The following is a 2,272-nucleotide window of genomic DNA, read 5'->3' as shown; positions in this document are numbered from 1 at the left end:
TGAACTGCATGCAGTACCAATTTCAACAGCATCAATTATCCGGAAACTAGATAATACCATATGATATAACTGACGTCTGGTAACAGGCCAAATTCATCAAAGACAAATTAACCACAATTATCTAGGGTGATTATACGACGTATCACACAGTCTAGGGAGTAGTACTAACTACGTAGTACTGAGATTAGTAGATTCAGACAGATCGCACTGAGATGAACTAATCGGCAACGTACTCGATCTTCGGTCCTACTCCGTCCTTCTCCAGTCCACAACAACTCCCAGGAGGGGGCCAAGGAGGAGGGCCAGGAAGCAGATGATATCGCCCGCAGCGCACTCGTAGATGCCGACGGTGCAGGTGATTCTGGAGAAGCAGTCTCCTTTGGCGAAGTACATCCAATGGCCGGCGATGGTGAGCGCGAGGGCGAGGTAGGCCAAGGCGTAGCGGACCCAGACGCGGCGGCACGGGAACCGCACAGCCAGCACCGCCGCGGCCGCCTGGAGCACGGCGCAGCACACGATCCCGATGTCCAGGGCGCTCGCCTCCGCGTCCGCGTCCGTCTGCCGAAAGAACATGGACTGCAGTGCAGAGGACGGTGCGCATGATCATCCGATCAGAAACCTGCATGGCTCGCAGTCCTAGTTACCACTTACCAGTGCGGAGTTGAGGAGCGCCCAAACGCCGTAGAAGAGGAACAAGGCGAAGGGGGTGACGAGCGCCCAAATGCTGACAAATCCGACAGCGACCGGAAGAGCGGCCACCGTCGCGCTCACAGGAACCACACCAGGCATCTCCACCTCCATGGATCCAACCTTCTTGTTCTGCGCGGACTCCATGGATCCAAGCTAGATCTGTCACCAAAGAAACTGTCCAATTTTCAACCGGGGAAGAAGCTTGGACTCAAGACCAGTGAAGCATCAGATGAACATGAAAAATAAACAGGAGAAGAATTGAGGCTAGATCTGTCGCCAAAGAAGCTAGATCTGTCGCGAAACAAGAAGAAGAAGAAGGTCGGCACGGGATGGGAGGGGGGACTCACCGTCGGTGATGGATCGGTGTGCGAGGTGCTTTCCTGCTGCTCCGCTACTCCCTAGCTAGCCTTAGCCTGCTATGCGAGCGTGGTGCTAGTGATGATCTTGTCTCGTGACAGTGATGGTGGACAGAACAAAACCATGGGGAAGGAGCGGGCATATATACCATCTTCGGCGATGCATACTTTCCTTTCAGATGTACGGAAATGGAGTGAAAGCTCACCACACGCAGATAGCACGCTCATCTTAGGGCATCTCCAGCCGCACCCCCAACGGGACCCCCTAGGCTACTTTTCCGGCGCCGGCGCCGAAAAAACGGCCCAGTCGCGCCCCAGGACGCCGAAAATCGCCGGTTCGGACCTTTTTTTCGTCCGGCAGTCACAGGCCGAACCCGGCGCGCTGGGGAGCAGTTGGGGACTCCGGCGCTAGGGAAAAGCACGTCTGGCCCACACTGACAGCGGAAAAGTTAAGGTTTTCTTCCCCCGACTCGCCTCGCACCCCCCGCGCCCTCGGCCACCACTAACTGTATCCCGGCCACGGCCGCCGCCCTACTCCGCTAGATAGCCATTCCCCGCCGGAAAATAGCAGCACTTCGCCGCGGCAGCTCCTCCCACAGCAGCTGGGCGTTTCCGGCCGCCGTTTCCGGCCGCGGAGGCGCGGTTTAGCGGCGGTTACACGCCCACCGAGCGCAAGGTGTTCGGCGTTTTGCCTGCCTCGGCAATGGACTCGGATGAGGAGGAAGAGTTCGCCGTGCTGCTGGAGGATGAAGCCACGGCCGACGTCCAGGAAGAAGAGCATCTCATGGTGCTCGCCGCCCTCGGCCAGCTGCTGGCAAGCAATGAAAAGCCGCGGCGAGGTGGCTCGGCGCCGGGGCGGATGAAAGCAAAGAACCGGCATCGTCTCCAAGGCTACTGCATGCTCTACTCCGACTACTTCACCGATGCTCCACTTCATGGCGAGAGAACATTTCGGCGCCGTTATCGGATGAGCCGAAAGCTCTTCCTCAGGATTGTGAATTCCATCCGGGAGTTCGACAACTACTTCAAGTGTAAGATGGATTGCACTGGCGCTCTTGGATTCACCTCCATCCAGAAGTGCACGACAGCGATGAGGATGCTTGCATATGGAGCTCCTAGTGATTCACTCGACGACTATGGGCGCATGGCCCAGTCCACCAGCATAGAGTGTTTCTACAAGTTCTGTCGGACAGTGGTGGTAGTGTTTGGGCCACAATACTTGAGAA

The 2,272-nt window shown here is 57.0% G+C and overlaps 1 protein-coding gene across 1 annotated transcript; it reads right to left on the bottom strand.

Moving 5' to 3' along the window:
• LOC125506244 (uncharacterized) lies at positions 1-1,186 on the bottom strand. Its single transcript, XM_048671101.2, has 3 exons — positions 1,038-1,186; positions 652-849; positions 1-576 (listed from the first exon to the last, which is right to left on the bottom strand). Exons 2-3 carry the CDS (start codon positions 832-834, stop codon positions 247-249), a joined length of 513 nt encoding a protein of 170 aa, XP_048527058.1. The 5' UTR covers positions 835-849; positions 1,038-1,186; the 3' UTR covers positions 1-246.
• Between the last annotated feature and the right edge of the window lie 1,086 nt (positions 1,187-2,272).

Source organism: Triticum urartu, chromosome 5A (assembly GCF_056163025.1).
Source record: "Triticum urartu cultivar PI428250 chromosome 5A, HENAU_Tu73, whole genome shotgun sequence".
Taxonomy (NCBI): domain Eukaryota; kingdom Viridiplantae; phylum Streptophyta; class Magnoliopsida; order Poales; family Poaceae; genus Triticum; species Triticum urartu.
Note: the sequence above shows the minus strand (reverse complement) of the source record. Positions and strands in the feature narration are given on the sequence as shown.